We start from the raw sequence: 20,158 nt of genomic DNA, 5'->3' as shown, positions 1-20,158 counted from the left end.
GCATTATGTTTATTAGGAACATTGTAATACCAACAAGGTGCAGGTGGGAGATTTGTCTCAAGAGTATCGTTCAGTGAGGTAAGAACAACCAGAGAAAACAGACAACGCTTTCCTGCTCTCTCACAAAACTTCACATCTGAAGAACACGAAAAATGCTCCAAACAAAAGGGCAAGGATGGGTGAGCTTGAGAGTAGGCCCTGTTTCAGCAGACAAGCTCATGAGTAACATGAGATGCTCTTGGTTAAGTCCAAATTTCTCAGCTGGGGAGGACACACTGAGATCTGCCACGAGCAAACACCTTACATATAGCCAAAGGCAGACTCTCCCTTTCTTACTGTCAGAGGAAGAGGTCCTGGTAATCACTGTAACACTGCTTTCTTTTTTCCTCTTGCTTTCACAATAGGTTCCAGTCTTTTATGACACCACTTCTGCTTCTAAGGCATGTATTTTTCCTTACACCACTATCTCCAGTGTCCTCCGTTTCTTTCACGTTGGCACTTCAACGATAAGGATGCATCAGACAAGGCTCTTTAATTTCCAAAGACCGTAACTCATGTTTTTAGCCTGCTCAAGGGGCCAAATACAGACAGTGGTGTTAAAAATAAAAGTACAATTTACATCTCAGATGGGACTGTAGTACTTCCAAGTACCTCTTAGAATAAGTCTTGCCAGTCTAGCATGGTCTTTGTAAAATATACAGAATTCTTCTCAATTTTGAAAGCTTTTCTTCAAAGTGCTAGGCTTTGAAAAGTCTTCAAATTTTTTTCAGAGTAACAACTTCAGCAAAATGTCCTGGTTACTTGGACCTTAGCTCTCATTCAAAAGAAAAAGTTTGGTTAATAATTCATATTTAAGATTAAAGCCTGTCTCTGGAAGAACTCCTGCTGAAACCAATTGCTTGCATCAGGAGTATTTAGTCCTCAGTGGTCCTCACCTTTGCTTATTATTGGTAGTTTAAGGGTAGACTAAGGACTACTGAAATCAAGACCCTAGAATTAGAGGAACCTTTTTCAGGCTCCACCAAATGTTGCAATATTGAAACTGTACATGCTTCCTGATAAAAAGTAGTCATTTCTTCCAGCATTTCCCTAGCTTTTGGGAAGAAGTTTCTTATTAACAAATAAGAACCCCAAAACCCCTGCTAAAGTTCAACACAAATCAAAGTGCATACAGCCACAATGAAGTTGCTGAAAATACAATTGGTTCCACATAGATTATGATCAGGGGCATAAAATGTGGTCCCACGTGTTATTCTGTTTGAGCATACAGCGCTCACCTAGCTCAGCCCCTACAATACACAGACTATACATCCTGCCCCTACAATACACAGACTATACATCCTGCTTTACTCTGATTGGTTCAGAGAGCATCCTTAGCTAAACTGCTTTTATATATATATATGTGTGTGTGTGTGTGTGTGTGTGTATATATATATATATATACACACATGTATAAAAATTTAAATCCAGAAGTAGGCTAGGCGTGCAAGGGAATGCATGTGGAGAGTAATCTAACCCACCCCGTTCCATTAATCTACCCAATTTCCTTAAAAAGAGTTGTAATCTCCCTCACAGCAAGCAACATTAAGTGTATTGCAAGGTACATATGTTCACCAAGTGAACATAATGAGAACATAGTTATTTTTCTAAGAGTAATGAGCATACTAAACAATTAATTTCAGAGCTATGTGTTGAATCACTGAGACAAACAAGTACCTCGAGTTTTTCCCCTGATATTTGCTAGTATATCTGAACATGAAACTAATTTTATTAGGAAGTATTAGTCAGTCAAAGACCAAAGAACTCAAATTAGAACTATTCGTTTTAGGCAGATTTGATGACCCAGAATAATGAGTATTGCTTAAAAAACAGTTTCAGTTAGGAAAAATGATTAAGGGATAAACTCTTTCCATGAATATCTCATTTTCAATTGCTTTGTTCACATTTCACCTTTCACTTCTACCATTGCTCTCAAAAAGCTGAATGAGGCACCAACAGTTACACATAGCGTTTCGTCTCCCACGTCGAACCCCTAACAACTGCAAGTGGAAGTTTCACTATCAAATGAGCAAAATAAAAGTTACCTCGAGAAATCATAAGATGAGACAATAATCAAGATTTCAAAAATAAGTAGCTGTGGTGTCACCTCTTCCAGAAGCAAGGTCCATGTTCTTTTTCATTAATCAAATAGTGTGTAAAAGCGTTCCATATTTCTCCATCATGCTACTATATATGATAGAGTACCTCATCAAATGATACCCGTGTCACATGTATATTCCTTACTGAAGGTCTAAACCAGTGAGGAAATCTTTACGAACAATTTATATAATCTGGCTGATACTCTATCATAGGAACTCATCCAAAAATTACAAGCAGGAGAGAGGAATATGGGCTTTCACAGCAGTCAGACCTGATTCAGTTGCGAGACTGATGAAGGCCAGAGAAAGCAGGATGAAATGTAAAATTACCAGCATTTGAGAAGAAGCCACAAACTACATGGGAAACAATGTAATCAACCTCCACATAATCCCAAATCCAGAATCAAAAATGATCCAGGAGAGCATGGAAGCAATGATGGAAATCCTCAAACAATTATTTTTGCATACTACGCATGTTTGCCGTTACTAAGGGAAATGACCACACATGGCAAGGGCACAAGTTGACTGTGATCCTGTTTATATTAGAATATATCGCAGTGCAACAATTTGCAATCCTCTCTAATCTTCCTGAACATGGATAAGCTTCTCCCTCATGTGACCCTCTGTGTCTGGGCTTGAGAATCAGCAATTTAAATTATGGTTTCTATGAATCAGAGTCCTCAAGGTCCAAAGAGTTAGAAGACAGGGCTTCACTTCTACGGATAACGACGACAACCTGGGGCTAGAAAACGTGCCAGAAAAGCAGCAGTGCTGGAGCCTCCTGACAGGCAGAGACCTGGCGAGTGTACAGGCAGGAGGGGCTCAACCACAGCTGGGAGAAGACCCAAACTTGACTCAAAATTTGTTTCTCCCCAGCCACACAGGCTCAGAGTCTTAAAAAGAGCAAGAATTTGAAGGTCAACAGATTACCTTGTGGTAAGCATATTTCAGCTGTGCATTGACAGGCCACTGGTTTTAAGATAGCATTTAAGTATTAAATTTTGATCCTTGCATTTTCAAGTCGTTTTGGATTTCCCCATTTGCCTCTATATTTGTGATTGTGTATATCTGAGTAGCGTTGCTGCACATGTAATCAGAACAAAGAATTTTCTGGCTTCTTGCATCCCTTCCACAGCCTCTATTTAGCGAGTGTAAAACTACTTTTTATCCTGTAATATCATCACAGCATATTGTTATCCTAGAGGTTTAGTCCTATATCCATTATGTTTAGATATTCAGAAAGCAGCTTTTCCAAAACAGTTTTACCACCGCAGAAGATTCGCACAATCCTCAAATTTCCTTGCATTATGTAAATTCTGTCCTAATAAAATGAGCAATTTTCAAAATCACTCCCATAAAATTCAAGAAATTTTAGTTATAAATGTCTACAATATTAACGAAAATGTGATATACTTTGTGCACTTTCTGTTATACAAGCAAAGTTATTGCATTACAGATTAGCAAAGAAGCAAAGTTACACAACTCAAAGCATGATTTACCTAGTTTCGTGAATACGGTGTTAACTGTTGGACTAAGAGCTTGATTTCTCTCTTGAAATCTCAGCACTGCATTTATGCTAGGTATTACTATAAATTCTAAAAGGTTTAATAAAACAGAAAATTTTTTAAAATGTTGTTTGCTTCCCATAGATAACACACACAGTTTGCTTTTAGAAGAGCCCTGGGTGGTAAATGACTCTGTTGGAAACTCTGCATGCTGCCACCTCGCCATAACTCATCTCCACAGAAGCCTCTTGACCCTCACAGGGAAAACCGAAGTGAATACTTACCCTGGGTGCTTAACTCCAAGTAACCAGTCTCCCAGCATCCAGTGAATTATTCATATATTCGACATAAGCACATATACATTAAAAAGTAGAAGCTCTGCACAGCTTAGAGCAGGCTCAAACTCCACTGCACCATAAGGAGAAGCTCCCAGGCGCGAGGCCTCTCCCAGGACACCCTGCCCTGTGATAAGGTCTCACTTTCACACTATACACAATACATTGCATCAAAAGCTATTTGGGTTAACATACCAAATTCAGAGAAGGCATAGCTGAGCACAGTTCTTATGGATTTACTCAAAGTTGAATCTGGCATTACACGTTCATTTTATCAACTAAGAAAATTTATTGAACTAATAGCCATTAAAAACAGAAGAGTTTAAATTTTGGTGCAGTTGTACTCAACACCTACATGTAACATTAATACATTTAATTGCTCTCACACTGGATAGTCTTTAATGATCCAACTGATTGGCTAAGTGCAAAAAGACAGAACCACTCATCACACAGCCTTAACTTAGTTTCTCAACTGCTGTGACTTCAAACAAGCATATAGACGATCTTTCGTCTGTGGAACCGACTATGGTCAGAGTTACCTTCTTCACCTTCCTGATAAAAATATCCTCCTTTGATACAAATCAAAACTTAAAGCTTCAAAAAAAATGTAGGCTTACATCCTAGGTATAACAGAAGTTTTTGGTTTCCTTCCTATCGTATTTACCTATGCCTGGACCACTTGCACATCAACTCGGACAATTGTTGTTACATGAGAAATACTAAGTACCATTTGTAATTGCTCACTTATATGGAGAGCCATTTCATGAATATCTCACAGTGAAAAGGATCATTATCAGACGTACATTTACATCTCACTTCTATATTTCTGCAAGAGGACAGATGGATTGAAAGAGCAAGCAAGTTTGGTTCTCTTTAAAAATAAACTTAGTGCCAAAATCAAAAATAGGTCATTATATCTCAATAATTGTATCCTTTAGACTAACCCTGCATTTTCCTGAGATTATGGGTGTTTGCTTAACCAAAAAGCACACTTGCATTAGAGACATGTCAGTTAATGAAAAGTGAATGCTCTACTGACTTTTGATCACAGGAGAAAAATTAGCATTAAAGTTATTACTGCTTTAAGTTTAATCATTGGCAAAATCAGTGGAACTAATTTTAGCTGAGCAAAGCAATGTTCTGAAAACTTTGTTAAAAGGTGATTTTCAAAGTCCAATAAATGAACCTGAAATGCAAGAATAAGTCACAATACACACCAAGAGATCTAGTACATTTTGTGCTTGAAACATGTTATGCAACCATTTGTATTTGTTCCAAGAACATGCCAACTACCCTAGTATTGAATTTCTAAATCTGTTGCAAGCAGCAACAACTAAACTTACCTATATGCAAATAATAAGCAAAGCTGTAAAAAAATTTCATGGCAACTGCTTAATAGAATGGAAAAATACAAAATTGATAATGAAATTACTGATTTTCTAGTAATTTCCTGTCTATATAGCAGAGTACCCTAATCAAAAATGAAAAATCAGCATGTAGAAGGAAAAACTGAAATGTGAAGGTTTTGTTAATTATCATACATTATAAACAGTAAGGGTTTGATCTTCGTAGCTACATATCAAAACATTATCGAATGTCTGATAATTGAAAAGTAACAGCTGATTTTCAAGGAATAAAATTTGACAGCCCAAGTAGAGCAAGAGGAAACTGCTGCCATTTTTTCCTTTTGCTTTTAACATCATTGTCTGCTTTTGCAGAAGCACTGAGTGGTCATATATTTGCTCCTTTAAGCAAAGAAAAGTGATATTCTACAAATACATAGGCCATCACATGCATTATAAATGATAATGGAATATATATTGATAATGTATAATACAAAGCAGTTTCTTGGGGTTTTTCCCTCTTATTCAAGAATTTTGGTGTTTAAATCTTAGTGACTAAGTATTGCTGAACATGCAGGCAAGAGGCAGAGGTGATGCTCTTAAGTAGGGATAATCAGATTAGGCTGCTCAATGTAAAACTGCACCAACAAAAATTTGGAGTCTGATCTATCTTCCTTTGTCTCATGTTTTTACAGAAAACCTATTTTAAAAATACAGTATAGAGGGTGTTCTATGTAGTAGTATTATTTTCCAATTCCTACTTATTAAGCCAAATTGCATTTCTGCCATGAGACCTCTGAAAGGAGAATAATTATGATTTTCATCATTTTAAGGGTTTCTAAACATATACTTTATTAATTCTCTCATAAACATAATGTAATGTTCTAAAGCTTTGGATTTCAAGCTGCAGAAAGATATAGTCTAAGCACTGATTTTTTTTCAAAAACAGAATTCCCACCTTGCTACCAGGACAAGCCTCTTTCCTAGACTGCAAGACACAAGATGACAAAGCTGGTGCTCCTTTAGGATGGAAATATTAACTGGCACATGTTTCAGATCAGCATTACTTTGCTTGCTATCTGGTACAGGCAGGAGCAAAAACTGTAAAGTAACCAGAACAACTGCAGAAGAAGTGAATTATGTAGTACACTAGAAAAAATACAAATGAAAAGTAACCAAATAACTATCGTAAATGCTTTAGGTATCTTCCTGCTCATCTTCATCCGAGAGCTTCAAAAACAACCAACAAGAACCAACAATCCAGTGTGGATTTGATCTTTACCTCCCTCAGCTTGACTTCAGGTCTGCCCTTTTACTTTTTAGGTATTATTTTGTTGTTCACATTTCTAGAGCAACGGCCTACCTTCATAGGTATTTAAGTTTTGGTGGGAGTAAGGGGGGTGGCTAACTCCAGAGGTGGAAGTTGCACGCCCAGGTCGGCTTCCCCCGGCAACGCCCAGGCGCCGAGGAGGGGACTTGTGGCCGCAGCACGTCAAGCAGAAGGCCCAGGCTGGGTAAGACAACGCGCCGGAGACAAGAGGGACCCCACTACAACAGGCTTCCTCTCCCCCTCTCTCCTGGACTTACACACCAGCTGGCAGCCTTTTACGTAGGTGTTTCTCCAAGACGACAATGAAACTCCAGCTGAGGATGGGCCCTTACTTCTGCTCAAAGGCATGCCTTTGCCAGCTTTCACTTGCAACAGGGGAAAAGGGCGAGAGAGACAGAAAATGGCAAGAGCAGCCAATTTTGCATAGTAGCCTAAGGGATCCTCCAACCACCTCGGGAACGGAGACCTCCCTCTCCGCATCCCTGCCTTCCACCAACCAGGCTACCAGTCAGACCCAGACGAAGAGCAAACCAGAGAGCAAGTACTAGCAGGGACACAGCTCCAGCACTTAAAGAAACCCTGGGGTTTTGCCCCTGCTCTCAAGATTGCTTATTCGGTTTCCATTAAGGGCTCACTGAATAAGTGCATAGGGAACATTACGCTGGGAGTTAAAAATGAGCTAACCGCTTTTCTGCTAAGTATTTCTTGAGGTTCCTAAATCAACTCATCTTACCTCCTTGCCTGGTGCCAAGGTTTTGCAGTGCGCATGCTACTCTGCTTTATTTAAGAACAAACATTCCAGTCTTCTGAAAATTACTTCTCGTCTTAGCCTAACACAGAAGTTGGCCCTTCATCAGTCAGTAGTGTTGGCTACTGCTGCCACATTAAACTGATAACATTTCGCTCAGACTGTAGGGGGTTTTGGGGTGTGGGGTTTTTTTGTTGTTGTTGGTTTGGGTTTTTTTTTTTTTTTTAAGAGGAAATACTTTAATTTCTGCTCTTCGCAATTCATTTCATTTTTGCATTTTATCACCAGCACTCTAGAACAGCTTCTGTTGTGGTTAGCTTCTTTGATTTTTTTCCTCCAACTCCTTTGTCACTCTTCCATCTGTTTCGAAGAGTTTTGTACAGGCTTATTAACATCTTTAAAGATTTGAGTTTTCAGTCGGAACTACAAAAAGGCACCTCCAGCCTGCCCGCTCAAAGCGCCCCACCACGAGCGCGCGAGTGAACTTGCACGGGTTTGTTTCGCCCCCCCGGGCGCCGAAGGCTGCTCCGAGATGAGCAGGGAGGTAGGTAAGCTTCAAATACTGACCAACAAAGCTGTTAAGGCTGAAACCACATCTTGCATTCACCTCCAGTTATATCCCAAAATATTACCCTACACACGATGCCCTGCACAGATCCTCACACCAGTTACTGGTAACATAGCTTAAGAGCCAGTGCACAGACCTAAAACAGCACATCAAGACAGCACGGCTGTCTTTAATTTGTCAGTACTAAATCAACGCCAAACTCTGCGCTCATTCCCATTCTTGCCCTGAGTGGTGATGGAGCACTTCTTCAACACTGATTTAATTTACAGTTAAAGTTTTCCTAAACGCAACAGCTACCCCCTATCTCACAAATCTCATTTCTAACCTTAACATCTGACATAATATGAAAACTGCTGGCACAAATAATTGACTGCTTTACTATAAATAAGAGTACTAAAAATTATTTTTAAAATGCCTCATAAATCCACATTTCAAGTCTACTTTATTGATTTCAGAAAAGTTCATTTTATTTCCACAGCAATATTCCATGATCTCAGCACTTAAAAAAAAAAAAATCACACTTTTCTCAGTTTTAACTGTCATTGAAATATCCTTCATTTCAAAGATATCAAGAAATTATCACTATTCATTTTCAATACAAAGCCTCTTACATTTCAGCTGTCATTTTCAAAAAATCATACTGAAAATAGTGTTTCTAAGCAGAGTTCAGTTGCAGCGTAATAAGTAATAATTTCATCAATTAGCAGTATTCAGCATCCACTGAGAGTTCTCTCACTATTATTTTATTCAGAGAGTCCTTTGTGGAAGTAGCATACTAAAAAGATCCATTTATCCTTCAAGGTTTTTCATAAATGTGTCATACATCTTAGAAAACAATTGGTTATTATTCTCCCTCAATCTAAATAACTATAATAACTTCCAGGTGTAAAACCTCTTTTTATACTTCCAATCTTCTTTACTCACATTATGGGTCTACATTTTTAATAACCTATTCTAACACTTCTACCTACTTTTCAGCACGTATTCTGGAGTTTTCCAGGGACGCCTGGCATGCCCGGATGGGAGGGGAGCTGCCGCGTTGCTGGAACAGAACAGAACCTGGCTTCCTGCAACGTCCTTCACAATCAAGGCAGAAACAAGCACTGGGTAATGAGCTAGATGCCGGTATAGACGCTAACAGTGCAATGGCTGAAAAGGAAAATGCCGCAGTTGTGAAATTCAGCAATAGCTCTCACACAGCCCTGCAGATTAGAGCCTGTTTTAGTTCTTCTTCCTTGCAGATGCCTCCATGCATTGACCGGCCTGCTCCTCCTCGCCCACCAGGCCGTGTCCCGGCTCCTGCCCTGCTATCGCAGCCCTGGCGAGGGCTCCCGTCGGAGCCCGGCGTTCCCCTTCCCCAGCCGCCCAGCAGAGCCGGGGCTGGGCAGCACGGGGAGCTCTCTCCGGGCCGGGAAGCCGGCCCCGCGCAGCGTGCACCGCACGAACAGCCCCGTCCCAAGCGCACCAGCCCGGATCTCAGCAACACCTCCTACGCAAACTGCTCCCTTCCCTCCAAGTCAACCAAATGTCTACCCATGCCGGAAACCTGGCCAGGACTGTTCCTCGTAACAGAAGTTTCAGTTTACACCAGGCCTCTGAGAGCACACCTAACTAAGTGACAACAAAAAACAAGGAAAGCGTGTAGCAATGTATTCAAAAATAATAATAAACTAAGTATCGCAATCAGCATCTTTCCAAAAATGGCACACAAAGTCCAATCTCCATACTAAATATAAGCCTAATGATATTGCACATACAAGTAATACTTTAAAGTAGTGCATCATTAAGAGATTAACTAAACCCAGTCTTCAAACCAGCTTTCATTTTTGCACCTCAATTCTGCATTCTCAAAAAGCAGCACACGGGTGCATCTCTAAAAACACAAACATGCATACACCAAGATTTGTGTAAATCAGGCAGTTTGGCTGCCTGGACAGTTCTCTCTTTAATTACATATATAATTGTTTCTGAGCCTGAAATTAAAATGTCAGAATGCACCATGATTGCCTTTAACTGATGACTACCATCCTATCTAAATGGAAATATTTAGATTCAACACCTAGATTTTTTTTAATTAGCTTTCAAATGAAATCACAGGGATGAATGTCTGCCTTGTCCCATTTGCACTGTTGGTGTCAAGTTGAACTGGAAAGGCCAGCCATTTCAAGGAACTAAAATAAACGTGATTTTAAGGTCAAGTCACTTGTAACACTTCAGGCAGCAAATGTCATGCTGAAAATAAAACTGAACCTTGGCTTGAGCAGAGATGAAAGGTTTGGCATTTCAAGGGCTTCATTGTGTTTATCACTTAAATTTACAAATAAAACACTACCACATATATTAATATCTTACTGCAGCTTTCTGAGGCTGCATGTGCATATATAAGCACACATATATGCACACACATCAATATATGTGCATATATATGTATACTCGTGTGTGTGTGGATGCTTGCACGTGCACACAAGCACACACCAGAAGCATTTTAAAAAACAAAATACTTTTCTAGGTGGCTTAACCTAACTTCAAATGGTGAAATCTCTACAAGACTTAAAAATACTGGGAACTGCCGAGTGGCTTGGTCAGGCACCCTTCTCTGACCATGGCAAGAGACTAGATGTTTCATAAACAGGTCTAAGTATTTTGACAGAGGGCAGAAGTGAAATTGCCCAGCTCAGCCTACAGCCAGCATAAGAAAACAAGCATGTTGAAGGAAGTGGGATACGTCACACCAAAGGTATGGAAGTGTTTCCCCCCGTGCCAAGCCGGAGCAGAGTTACCTGAGCATCTGCTGTCTCAGGTTTTCACTCTAGGGCGGTGGGACGCAGTAAGCTGCCTCCCGTTACCTGCGCCTTGCTTGGACACCCAGCCCTGTGTTGGGTGCCCAGCATCTCCTCATGGCTTTGGCTAAGGCCTGTCGCTGTATAATGTGGAACATCCATTCACTCTAAACCCATCACAAATACACTTATCAGTTTGATATAGACAAGCTATTCATCCAGATCACGCATATGCATAGGAATAAACCTCTCTTCTGCTGTAAGGCACTTGGGGAAGGTTATGCAGCAATTCTGGAGCCGTCTGGGCGATAGTACGCACCAGAACTGTTTTGCACGAGAGACTCTTGGTGTAAACCAGGGCTGAGAATGGTGATTCTACCATAACTTAAGCAGGCAGTATCTTGGGAAATAGTTAATAAACACCACCTTTACATATATCTTGATCTGAAAAGCCAGTACTTGCTCTGGCATTTAATCCTCACCACATCTCTTGAAACTGTTTTTTGTTCATTGTTTTTTTTTTCTTTAAAGAAAATTGTCCACTTGAATTATGTTGTCATCCGCAGCAACAACAAGATGATTCAGGCATTTCTTACAGTGGTAACACTCTATGAGCAGAAAAGGAAAGAATTTAAAGTTGAAGTTAAGACTGCATCATTTGTTATTTCACAAAAGAAATACCTGACCAATCTGAAGGCAAAATGCTTTTTCTGTTTCCTAATGAAGACTGTATGCGGAAAACCAGGCCATCTTGCTCACGTCTTCCACTTCCTTCCTCACCTGCCTCCCTACCCAGGGCCCCTCTGACAAGCATATATTTCATTTCTTTAGATTCACATACTGAATTACGGCATCGTATCGGAACCGAATACAAACCGAGATGACAAAACGCCCACCAGGCTGTGCGCAGCCGATCGCCATTGGCCCGTTTTGTGAACCGATGCCCTGCACATGCAGCGACGGCAGAGATTTACGACGCGCAGATCCGAGGGAGGGATTCTGCCCATCACACACAAGCAGCAGCAGATGACAACGAAAGCACGCTGAATAACGTGCCCACACAAATGCCACCCGCTGAGCTTCTGAGAAGACATTTATGGCCAAAGGCTTCCTAGTCCCACACACGGTTTCTCTGCCAAATCGGCTACTTGCCGACGTCCCGTGCAGCGGCACGAGGGCTGCCGCGCTCCACGGCGGGGGCAGAGGGCAGGGAGCCGCGCGAGCGTGCGGCTCTCGTGATGCCGTAAGGAGGAATAGGAATGGGATGCTAATAAGAGGAGGGAGGTTGCCAGGCAACCGGAGGGAGCCGACCGGCTGCGAGGGGCTGGCAGCGCCAAACGGACACACTTCGCCCGGCCCCGCCACTGAGCCCGGCTTCCCTCAACGCTGCAGGCAGAAGCGTGACGCACTCGGCACCAGCTACGTATCTGCTCCCGGCTCGCTTTACTGATACAGGAGGTGAAAAGCCAAGTGTCCCTTTGAAGAGGGGCAGCACGTGCCTTTGGCGAGGCCGCCTGCACCAGCACGAACGCTAGCCAGCGGGATGGAGAGCACCGGGCAGCCCGGCTGCCGCCCGGGAGCCCCGCAGGCCCCCTCCAGCCCCCAGCGCCTGCCCACGGCCGCCCGCCAGCCCCGCGCTGGCGATCCCGGCCCGACCCACCTCGGCCGCCCACCCAGATCGGCTGCCTCAAAAGGAGCGGCGACCGCGTACGGTCGCGTGGCTCAGTCCCCCAGAGCACCGAGCGCGGGAAAGGACGAAGTCAAAGTCTAGACCACGACACAAAATCATCATGGAATCCATCTGCATAACAAAAAAACTGAATTTCAGCTTCTTTTGCTCTTTTTAAGAATTGTTAACTCCTGTGATGGTTTTCAGGAGTTTCATAATAGCCTGCATTTCTCACAAATCACAGCCGAGGGTGCAAATATCAGTTTTTGTTCTTTTAACTACCTTACAGTCCTCTTACAAAAAGAAGAAAATCAAAAAATTGAGAAAAAATGAAGCTGAATTCACAAGTAACATTAAGACTCAAAGGCAGAAGAAAAACTAAAAGCACAAGATTCGATTTTTTTTCTTTCGGTCTCATCACTTTGAAGGGCCTGACTGAATTTCAGTGTTTAAATTTAGCAGGCTGCCCATAGCGGAAGCAAGATCTTGTAAAACTCTTCGAGCATCACTGGGATTTGCACGTGCAACATGAGAAGTTAAAATGTTTTGTATTTTCCCTATTTACTTACCAGACAGAGTTTTAACCAGATGTGCAATCGCATTGTTCAGTTTTCCAGGATATCTCTAGTAAGGTCCAAGAGCCTGAAGTCAGACGCGCGTGTTTAAAGCCCGGCTCTACACTGGGCGAGTGCCCTGAGCAGGGGACCTTAAGGCCACCGAGTGCTTGTGCCGTCACAAGGGAGCAGGCCATAAAGGGGCAGGCACCAGCTGCAGGCAGCAACACTCCTTTAGGCAGCAGCTGAATTTAGGTTGGATTAAGGTGCTCATGAGCTATGGTGCTGTTTTACCAAAGAAAAACACAAAAACACCCTTATGCATAAAAAGCAAAGCAGATTTTGTTGCCAGAAGTGTTTTAACTCACCCAAGATAGACATGCTAATTTTGGTCTGTAATCTTCCATGAGGCCTTACTAATCATGCTATAATTACTGCTCCACTCAGCTAAGAGTTTACTACAATAAAACCAAACAATGAAAGCACTGGAGAGATAAATTCAAACAAAAATGGCTAAACAAAGTTTTGCTTCCTTGTTGATCACTCATCAAATGACCCCAGCAGACACAGCTACCAAGCTGGAACATCCATCTGATCATCAAGCCAAGCTACAGAGCAGTAACTTAAAAATAAGACTACAGATTAAAGCTTCATCACAGGACAACAAATATCAGGCATCTAAAGCAGAGAAAGAGACTGTAAGAGATGGAGTATTTTGAAATAAAAGTTCAGCCTATATCAAAGAAAGCTAGCTTCATCACATAACCTTTTTCTGACCATTTTGAGAGCCACGCTGAGTAACAGAACTCCCTGCTATCTTACTGGAGGGTTCCTGTGTTTCTGCACTATTCTTTATCTTTCAATACTTGCTCTGCTTCCCCTTTAGAGGACACTGGGCTTAGCTCTCAGCTGTGCCTTCAAGCCACCCCCTCTGCTATGTGCAGTCTTTCACTGTTCTGGTCCATTTGTATTGCAGGAATGACCGTGACGAGCGAAACCTGTTTAACTTGCTGTCATAACCTGTGCTTTGTAGCACCCGCTAAACACATAGCCCAGGGAAGGGAGAACCCCTCACTGCTGTCAGACCTGTCACTTTGAGCAGGATGGATATGGCTAGAATATATGGCTTCCTTTCGGCTCGGGGGCACTTTCCTGGTGGCCCTTGTACGCACTAGGGAGCATGGCACAAGAAGTCCTGACCCGCCTGCTCCTCGACACTGAGCCAGCCGCAGCCCTCGAGTCCCGGGTGCTGCCTGCTGCCTCGGCACGCAGCTCGCACAGGCCACGGCCTCCTCCGCCTTCGTTAGCGGCCCTCGGAGAGCAGCCCACTTCCCGCGGCCGGTGAACTCAAAATTAACAAGCACTTGCCTGCCACGTGCCGAGGAGCTCCTGGAGCCTCTGCAGCGTCCTTAAGGTCAGCACCCAGCTGGTGCAGCCTGGCCCATAAGAAACGCACCCTTTCACCTTGAAGTTAATGCAGTTTGTAAAGCTTTTGTCCACAACGGGCAATGGCAGCTTATCTATACATATGGATTAAACGGCCCCAGAATAAGAGCACAGCACAGAAAGAGGCACAGCAAAGGTTAGCTTGCTAAAGTAAAAACAAATAAAGCTATGTGGATGGAATAATTTTATATTTTTGAAAAAATAAAACAAAAAAAACACATCACAAGAGCCATCCATGCATTCTAAAGCTAAATGAAAAGAAAGCTTGAGACACTTTCAGTGATGCCAATGCTCATTATATTACATGAAAGTGCCACAAATTTACCCTGGTAATTCTCCGAGAATTCCCGGACTGCTATTTCAGATCATGGTTTTAGCCCTTCACACCTTTCCTTTTTTTCTTCCCAAGTCGGACATCAGTGCCGACATCTGGAAACAGCTGGGGCAGTGTGCCACGTATCCAGCTGCGGCCCCAGCGAGGAATTACCAACTCACCAACACCCACCTCCCCTTCAAACACAGGCAAAGGACAGCTCAGCAGGAAGGTCCGCTCTGCAGATCGCCAGCATAGCCTCCACCTACCGTAAGGCTGACAGTACTATCCACGCTAGGGAGAAAGGTATGTTGGCGGTGGGGGGTTATTCAACTTGTTTTCATGGTTTTAGGTTTGCAGCAACAGTTTGGCAAAGCATCTCCACTCTGGTGGGAAGGGCAAGGAAGGGCAGGAGTGCTCCCTCGCGTCGGCTCTGCACTCAACGGCAAAGAGCAAGGGAGGATCCACCACCACAGGAGATGACCAGAGGGACGTGGACAAAGAGCCAGGTTTGCTAGCTGTATCGCTGTGTAAGCGGATCACTAAGCAGAGCAGGTGCTTATTGCCTAGCAGGATGTTTGCGCACACTCTGCTCTAAAAGGGCAGGAACCAGGAAATGCCGGCTGTTATTTTGACGGGCATTTGGTGGCTCTGAACTTTGCCTGCAACACAGGCAGGGAAGCGTATCAGGCAAAAACCAGTACTAAGTAGTGTCATTCAGAGCTGTCGTCACCCTACACGAACTCAAGCAGCTGACTTATGACTCTAAGCAGCAGCTCACAGTTTTACCATTTGCTAATTTCTGAATACCTCACCTGACTTTAATAAAATTCTTCAAAATAACTGTAGTTAACATGTAATGATAGTGAGGAATCAGCTAGAAGAAAATGTGAGGCTTTTTCCCCAAAAGTACCCTTGAAAAAGGTATGCATAAAGCATGTAAACAGCCATCTGGAGTTTGTGTCTCCATTTAATGTATAGTTTCATATTACAAGCTAGAAGGACAATGCTTTCCCCATAGTATAGACTTCATGATAGAAATAGCCACCTTGTGCATTGGTACAAAACCAAAAGTTTTTATAATTTCGCATGAAAATCTAGAGATACAGATAAATAAAAATCCAAGATAAGTCCTTGCACTGTACATCCAAAGTAGGCACTTTTACTCCTAGCTATTTTGGAATGGGTTTTCTTTCCTTTTAACCTGCATTTCTGGACCCAAGGAATATTCCCAACATATTTTGATAAATTGGACCAGATTTCACCTCTCTCATACAAAGAAAGAAAGTTGTTTTTTAAAATAGTAATATTCTCTGGAAAATATTTTAATCACAAAACTCCTAGTCTTCCACAATTCAGAAAGCAAACTCTTAGGACAAGATTACTTTTGAAATTCCTTTACATCTTTAAGTTAGATAGTGTCACAGGCAGGACGTTTCAGGGGCAGGGTGCCCAGGAAGAGGAGAGGCTGCCAGCTAAGCTAACTGAGGGGAACAAGATTCCTCAGGGACAACTTCCTGGATTTTTCTTTTTTTTTAATAACTTTTTTCAGATTGCTTTGATTTTAGTTACTTCCAGTAGAGATACTTGCTTTGATCAATGACATCAGTCTTTTGTTAGGGCCTTAACTATCTAAATACACAACAAAATAGTATCGATACTTCAAAAGTTATATTAAATATTTTAACCATATGAACTATGCTGTGTGAGAGTCAGATCATTGAGATATGTTCTTCTGAAATCATCTCATCAATACTTAGATTCCAGCCAAGAAAGTGACCAAAACATCCAAGCTATGCTGTCAGTGCTCATGTTGATGGCCTTCTCTGCTCAATAACCAGATTTCTGAGAAGATTTATTATCTGCAATAATATAGGCTTAACTAACATGCATTTTCTCATCTTCAAAGAAAATTGCAGAAAATAATTAAACTACGCTTTTATACGAAAACATTCTTAGGTCTTTTCCCAAAAAACTCCCAAGAAATAAAAAAAAGAATTGCAATCAGACTATCAGTAATTATCGACATTTATCTGAGACACAATCATACAGTGACTATATTTAGTCAACCAGATGGGCAAACGACAATACATTTAGTTAAAAGTAGACTGCTTTCATTTCCTTGTTAATTTGAAAGAGTACTGAAAAACAAACACAAGACATCGACCAAAGTTTATATTTTCAACCTGAAAGTGAAACAAACACTAGTCTCCAAAATCATGCCATGCTGCATACCATTGCCAACACATGATACTACAATAACGTATTCTTCGATTCCGAGACATACTTATTTAGATGTACAAAACAATTCTAGCATCGGAAATAGCTTACCTAGAGAATTTTGAGGGAAGTACCCAAAAGCCTATACTGCTAAAAATCAAACTTTTCACAGCTTTTGACAACTAACAAAAAATAGACTTCAAAAAAAAAAATCCTGAATCTGTCACTCTCAAAATAACAAGCTGATAAAACAGAGGACTGATTTTGTACCAAAGCACCTCCATAATTTCCAGAGAGACTTCTGCAATAGCTTGTTCTTCCTGCCCACTCCATGTTTCACGTCTAACGGAGGTCCATCAGAGCATTTCTGGACATCCGTCATGGGCTAAGCAGTAGCTTAGCTTGGAGATGGACTGGACACAAGAACTCAGTAAGAAAATCAATGATAAAATTTAGTCGCAGGTGACCCAGAAGTGTATTCAAGCTACAGACATGAAGATTCACGTTACGGCTGGTCACTCGGTGAGCTGCAGTTGCCCACCCCAGCGCTGCTACTTTGAACTCCAGGGTACAGCAGGGCGAAAAGCCGCGTGTCCGGCTGGAACAACAAACAGCGAGCCACGAACCGCCGTGCTGGTGCGTGGTATTTACTAGGTTCCCTAAAGCAGCCGAAACCCACAGCCACGTGCGAGGTCCAGCGAAGGGTGGGAGAAAGCCACCTTCGACACCGACCACGCAGGCCCGCCGACCCCGCCGGGAGCCGGCCCCGGGCGCACTGCGCCCCATCCCCAGCACCAGGCCGCCTCGGGCCCCGCTCGGAGCAGGTCGCAGGAGCAGGGCACGGCCTACCACGGGGCCCAGCCGCTGCTCCCGCCGGCCCGCTCTGCGCTTCGCGCTACTGTTTTAGGCCCGGGAGGCAGCGGGAGCTGCATCAGTGCCTCGCCCGGCCGCGGCGGGACAGCCAAGAGCTGAAGAGCCCGGCACCTCCGCCACGCGCAGGGCCTGTCCGCCGGGCCGCCAGCAGCACCCGGGCCCGGCCCAGCCCGGCCGTGCGGGGCCGCCGCGGGCCTCCCCGGGCGGTGACGGGGGGCGGGCGAGGGCCGGCACCGCCCCCGCACCCCCGGGCGGCGCCGCTCGCGGGCCCAGGGCCGAGGCCGGGCACGACGCAGCCCGCGAGGGCAGCGCAGCCGCGGCGGCCGCCCCCGGCAAGGGCCCGGGCTGGGGCGCCCTGCGCCGCCTGCCGCCCCCCCGCCCGGCGCGGCCGCCGGGGCACTCGGCTCCGCCGCCAAACTTCGGTGGCGCCGCCGCCCCCTCCCCGCTCGCGGCGGCCGCACGTCCCGGCGCGGCGGGCGGTACCTCAATGTCCCCCGGGTCCCGGCTCAGCGCGCCGGCCATCGCGCCGTCGCCCGCCGGCCCCAGCGGCGCAGAGCGGGGCGGCCGGGAGCAGAGCGGAGCTGAGCGGGGCGGAGCCGCCCGGCAACGCCCCCAGGGGCGGGCGGCCCCCGCGACCGGGCCGCGGCCGGGCGGCTGCGCCCAGGGCGGCGCGGCGCCCTCCGGCAGCAGCGCCCGCGCTCCCCGGCGGTGCCTCTCCGCCGCGGCAGAGGCCTGACACAGCCGCCCCGCTTTTCTTCGCGGGCCCCCGGGAAGTTCCCCCGCGGCGACAGGCGCACAAGCACCTCCTGCCTTCACGGCAGCGGGAGTAAATTTTCTCCCTTTGAAAAACGCAGCTGGTCACAGCGTCAGTTTTTAGGCTGCACTTTGAAGTAGCCGTACCTTTCCGCCCCAGAAGTCCTCTAAAGCTTTTCTCGTCTTTCTGCAAGAACAGGAGTTGGTTACGACCCGTCTCTGCCCGGCACGCAGGCAGGGACGGCAGCTCCCCGCGTCCCTTCGCGCCCAGCCCCAGAGGGAACCGCCGGGCTTCCGCACGGCTTTTTTCAGCACTAACCTCATCCCGTCAGCTCCTGATCCTACCCCTCTGTTATAGCTTGAAAAGGATAATAAAGGCTTGCCACTCTTGCTTTTTTTTTTTTTTTAAAAAAAAAAAAAAAAAAAAAAGCCTGAAAAAGTGTCAGTAGCTTCTGGACACTGCTGACCCTTTGGGTGCAGCAGAGAATAGCTTTGCCTTTTCCTTTCATGTCTCCCAAGAGAATGTCTCTCATGGAAGAGCATGGATTTTTTCTTTGCATTGTAATTATTTCTTTCCATCTCTATGTGGGCAGTTTTGAGATCCCCAGTGGAGATTTTTTTTTTCTTTTGTCATATGTGGAGAAATAAGGTTGTGGTCTTTTGTCCTCAAGTGCAAGCTGTTTTCTCAAGCCTCTGCTTCAGCACCATCACATCACAATTCTGGCTGATTACAATCACCCATGCAAAGCAGGCAGTGTTGGCAGGAAAATCAGAAGCAGTATCCCCTGCGCTGCTAGTACTTATCTCCAACATATCCAAAAATCTCTTCATTTCATTAATATTGACATCATTGAGTGGTCTCTGGTGCTAACTGTGGAGTCTTCTAGATGCATCTGCTCCTGACCTACAGCAGTATATTGACTATAAAAGTGCACTGGCCCCATAAGTCATTTTCAAGGAATATTTTCATGTATGTGAAATAAATTTAATAGGCACAAAACTACATAGTTTGCATTCTAGAGGAGCCATTACCTTAGACAAGATTTAGCAGGAGCCACTGGACACAGTTATTCTGTCTCTTGCCAGGTTTTCCTGTTATGGATTAGACTCTTTTGGGGAACCTCTACTTCTTTTTGAGAAAGTGTCACACCATGCAGACATTTTCTTTTCCTCTCCAGGTTATAGATCCTTGGTTACCATTTGTGTTACCTGCCAAGCCAAATGGACCTGACACCAAGATCTCATTTTGTGGAACTAGTGAAGAGTAACAGCATTTAGATGTCACAGAAGTAGTTTTCCCCTCAGAATGAAGCAGGACTTATTCTGCAAGTACAGAGCCAGAGAATGGGATTCACAGAGACATAGCAGTGTCCTGCCTCAACTCGCAATTTGCATTTCTTGATAGAGAAGACTTCCCTTATTAGCCTCCCACACATTTCTCCTGGGAATCAGCTTACTACTGGCTATAAACCAGTGGAAGTCAGCCAGTCTGCATCAGCCTGCTACAGTCACCAGCTTCCCCCACCAGCCCTGGAAGGCCAGCCTTCCCATGGCCCGCTCCTGCAGGAGCCTCCCCCACCAGC

The 20,158-nt window shown here is 44.3% G+C and overlaps 1 protein-coding gene across 11 annotated transcripts in view; it reads right to left on the bottom strand.

The window, feature by feature from the left end:
- The window catches only part of DPYD (dihydropyrimidine dehydrogenase), a 381,364-nt gene extending 362,457 nt beyond the window's left edge, over positions 1–18,907 (bottom strand). For 3 of the 11 annotated variants that reach the window (XM_064515869.1, XM_064515871.1, XM_064515872.1), the window contains exon 1: positions 18,306–18,433. In XM_064515869.1, the coding sequence (XP_064371939.1) occupies positions 18,306–18,344 (39 nt within the window). In that variant the 5' untranslated portion in view covers positions 18,345–18,433. Of the gene's footprint in view, positions 1–11,623; positions 11,770–12,985; positions 13,084–14,998; positions 15,148–17,060; positions 17,289–18,305; positions 18,434–18,722 lie in introns of those variants that run through there. The other 8 variants (XM_064515868.1, XM_064515870.1, XM_026094216.2 and 5 more) reach the window with 6 other exon arrangements.
- Positions 18,908–20,158: the final 1,251 nt, after the last annotated feature.

Source organism: Dromaius novaehollandiae, chromosome 8 (assembly GCF_036370855.1).
Source record: "Dromaius novaehollandiae isolate bDroNov1 chromosome 8, bDroNov1.hap1, whole genome shotgun sequence".
Lineage (NCBI taxonomy): Eukaryota > Metazoa > Chordata > Aves > Casuariiformes > Dromaiidae > Dromaius > Dromaius novaehollandiae.
Note: the sequence above shows the minus strand (reverse complement) of the source record. Positions and strands in the feature narration are given on the sequence as shown.